Genomic DNA, 3,735 nt, shown 5'->3' on the forward strand with positions numbered 1-3,735 from the left:
GCCTGAGAACGAGTCAGAATCTTAAAAAACCTTTTCGTAAAACAAGGCATTAGTCCACTGTTTGTAGATGAAAATTTGACGCATGGACGTTTGGTCATTTTACAGTCCGTGAGTATGATGTTTGAATTTCCCATGAAAAATAAAAATAGGATTAGTTTCCAAAATTTGAACTGAAGCATTTTGTTTGAGTACAAGACATTTCCAAGTGGTAGAAAATTTTAAAGTGTGGAATTTTTCGAAGACTTCGGAAGAAGTGCAAACCGTTTCGTGTGCATAGAGCAATGTTAAGAACAAGTTTATTCTTCGGCAGTTTTGAGATTAAAGTCGTACTTTCAGCTTCATCCTGATTGTGACCACATCGCGCAAGTAATTGACGGACGTTTTCTTGTTTAGGCTTCACATTTCACTTGATGGACTGGACCGTCGTCATTAAATGACACATATTTAGTTACACTCCACCTCGAAATCCTTTTACATTACTATATATGTATATCGTTTTTAAAAATGAACTTGTTTAAGTGAATCTTGATGTTCTGGTTACGAACAATCAGAATCAAAATTTTTCTTTTTGTAAGGGGTAAAAACAACCCTAAGGCAATATATTAGTGTCCCATGCCGTGCAACATGTGTCTGGAAGCTTCTGCCGTATTCAGAGCTAAAAATGCGACTGAATTTTGCACCCTCTCGTTTCTGACTGAAATAAAATCAAGAAGATTCCTCACCCAAAGAAGGCATAAACGTCTCATTCCAAGCCCCAGTTTGTTTTAGTGTCAACCTACTCGACCAAAGGATCAAACGTGGGATCATTATCAATGGCTGATAACAGACCCTTATGTAAAGCTATCGTAAAATTTCTGTGAAAACCTCCTTATTTAAATTGTTTTTGTTACATAGCGACTATTTAGAGATACAATTGAAAACTCCTAGATATGAGGTATGAAGTGGGACCCCTGGATGTAAGGAAAGCATTCACGATCAATATCGACATCTGCACGCAGATCCTCGGATGTAAGGTTTTTACTCGAACTAATTGTGGACCAAATGGGCTGAGAAATTTCCCACTGAAATGACATCAAGACGTTTTCCCGCTCAAAGAACAATAAATGTCCAACTTTTCGGACTGAAAGGCTGAAAGTTGTGCATAATTGTGGACCAAGTTTGTTGATATATCTTGATCAATTTATTAGAATTAGCTCTAAAACAGCACCTCAACAATGATTATTTTTGAGACCATGAAGATGATTTCCAATAAACGAGACTATTTTGACTTATGCTACATAATATTTAAACTCATTTTAACTAGATTTAATTAATAACTTTTTACTCAAGTTTTCAACGTGCGAAATGTAGTTTACAAGGGTGGAGTCAGGTTTGCCTGCTATCAGTGTTGCAGACTATAAACCTGTGAGCATTTTTTGGGGGCAAAGACTAAGCATTACTTCACAATTTGAAACTGCAGCCACAACTGATCCATTGCTGATCCTTCTATTATAGTTGTTGACTTCCTAATCTTTTTCACTTATCAAACTTGTGAGTGAACCTTAATACTTTGCAACTTGGTTGGCACTGGTGCATACAAGGCAGCATCTCAAGAGATTTTTAAGACCTTGGCGATAGTTTCCACTGAAAATAAAAGAGATGCAAGGGTTTATAGCACTGTTAAAATGAGCCAGACGGAAAGCAATAGCTGCGAAATATTGGAAGCCGCAAGATGCCGTCATAGTGCTGTCTGGAGCATAAAGGACAAGGAACCACCAGATTGTAGTGGGCAGCCAGCGTACTATGAACGTTAACACGATGGCAATTGACATCTTCAGCACATTTTTCTGTCTGCGCGACTGTTGTTCTCTTCCGTTGGCCGATCCCTCGCCCGGAATATTCTGAGATTTTAGTTTAATAACAACGGTCACGTAAAGTATGGAAATCAAAACCATAGGAACATACCAGAATATTACAAGCATTGAAACTTCGTAGCTTCGGTAACTCAGTGACTCTCCAAATACTTCATTACGCTTGTACACACATACCAGCCCTTCCTGATACTCAACAAGTTCGTAGGTCAAAGCGTCTGGGACATTAGCAGCAACCGCAATGATCCAAGTGGCGAGAATAAAGAACCGACAATGCTTTGAACTGATCAGTGGAGAACGGAGAGGAAAAACTACAGCTCCAAATCGATCCACTGCTATAAGAACCAGACTTTGAATCGACAAGGAAGCAGAGACATCTATGAGGAAGTAATTTAGCTTACATAAAGCTTGTCCTACAGGACCACCTAAAATATAGTAGCCGAAGTTCATCTCTGTTACAATGTATGGAAAACACACAATCGGAAACAACAGATCTGACATGGCCATGTTTAAAATGAAAAAGTTGATTGGTTTTCGCATGGATTTCGTCCTGTAGACTATAATTCCAATGAAAATGTTTCCGATCAGTGCCAGAACGAAAATCAGGTAGTAATAAAAGGAAATACCGATTCTTTTAGCTTCATGGTTGAAGCAGCTCGATCTTTGACTTCCATTCATTGTTGCAGTCCTGTTTGCCAACATCATTGACACTGAAAAACCAGTGTCCGCAGCCGGTAGTTCTCCGAGAACTAATTTTGGCTGCTATCAATGCACTTTCATTGTTTAAAAGAAAGCTGATTATTAACATTTTTTGCAAAATTGGTCAATGTAGAATCGCCATGAATAAAAACAATTGATACTCAAAACTTCCCTTCTGTTCTCTCCCGGCTCTCTCTTTTTGTAATTGGGTTTACTCATTGTGTCAGTACATTCGGTTTTCTTGATATGTTTAAGACTTTATGTATATTGCAGCCAATCATCCATCAATCAAAGACTACACGCTATGCTGAGGACAGTTTGTTCTATATTTGAAAATCCCCAGAGAAGCAGAAGAGAACCAGTTGTTGTTCTTTATTGTCTTACCTAGGAAACAGAAAAATCGAATAAAACATATCAGACGTAACCGTGCTTACAATTAATTCGTTGACAAATATTTCGACAAATACCAGCAAGAGAAAATTATGTTTCCGTGATATCTCTTGAAACCACATAATAAGAAAAAGTTTTCGCGATTCTTTCATCTTTAGGATTAACTGCGCAGCTTGAAATGAGCTGCAGTTAAGTTTCTATTATTCTTGTAACTGAGAGATCTGTTTTCTCTTCACCCAGGTGTTCTCTAACTCTGGAAATTTCGTTGAGCTAAAATCAATATAAAAAATTGATCATACCTATATGTTAAAATTATTTATTCAAGCATCTCCACAATTTTTCGTTTCGTCTTTTAAAATCCTTTCAGATAAAGTGATGGTCGCTAAATTATATTTACTCTTATGGTCTTCTTGGTGTTGCCAATCAGGTCTGACTTGTAGGATAATTGCTCTGTGACAATAATGCGTTTGCAATTCGTATCAAACGGCCGCTTTTACTTTCGAAGGAAGCAAAACCGATTTGTCAAAATTTTTACGCATTTTGGAAATGCAAGTACCGAACGATTCTCATTCCCTTAGTCTTTCTTTTCAAACAAAAACTAATCGCGTCGTCTTTTTTAGCCTTTTAGACATAAACAGATAGGCCTGGCGCTGTCATCGTGCTCTAAAGCAAAACCATAACTATTCTCTGTAGCAAAAGCGAGCAATTAGACGCAAATAAAAGAAAGCTAAGCCAGCTGTTTTATATACGCTGGCATCCAAACGGGTTCTATTTTATCTGATTTGTTTCTAGATAT

At 37.6% G+C, this 3,735-nt stretch overlaps 1 protein-coding gene across 1 annotated transcript; it reads right to left on the reverse strand.

The window, feature by feature from the left end:
• Window positions 1–1,289: 1,289 nt before the first annotated feature.
• Window positions 1,290–2,558, reverse strand: LOC149040609 (neuropeptide FF receptor 2-like). The gene has a single exon (XM_089182282.1). The coding sequence runs from the start codon at window positions 2,553–2,555 to the stop codon at window positions 1,542–1,544; it is 1,014 nt and encodes a 337-aa protein (XP_089038408.1). The 5' UTR covers window positions 2,556–2,558; the 3' UTR covers window positions 1,290–1,541.
• Window positions 2,559–3,735: the final 1,177 nt, after the last annotated feature.

This window comes from Pocillopora damicornis, chromosome 9 (genome assembly GCF_964200805.1).
Source record: "Pocillopora damicornis chromosome 9, jaPocDami1.2, whole genome shotgun sequence".
Taxonomy (NCBI): Eukaryota; Metazoa; Cnidaria; class Anthozoa; order Scleractinia; family Pocilloporidae; genus Pocillopora; species Pocillopora damicornis.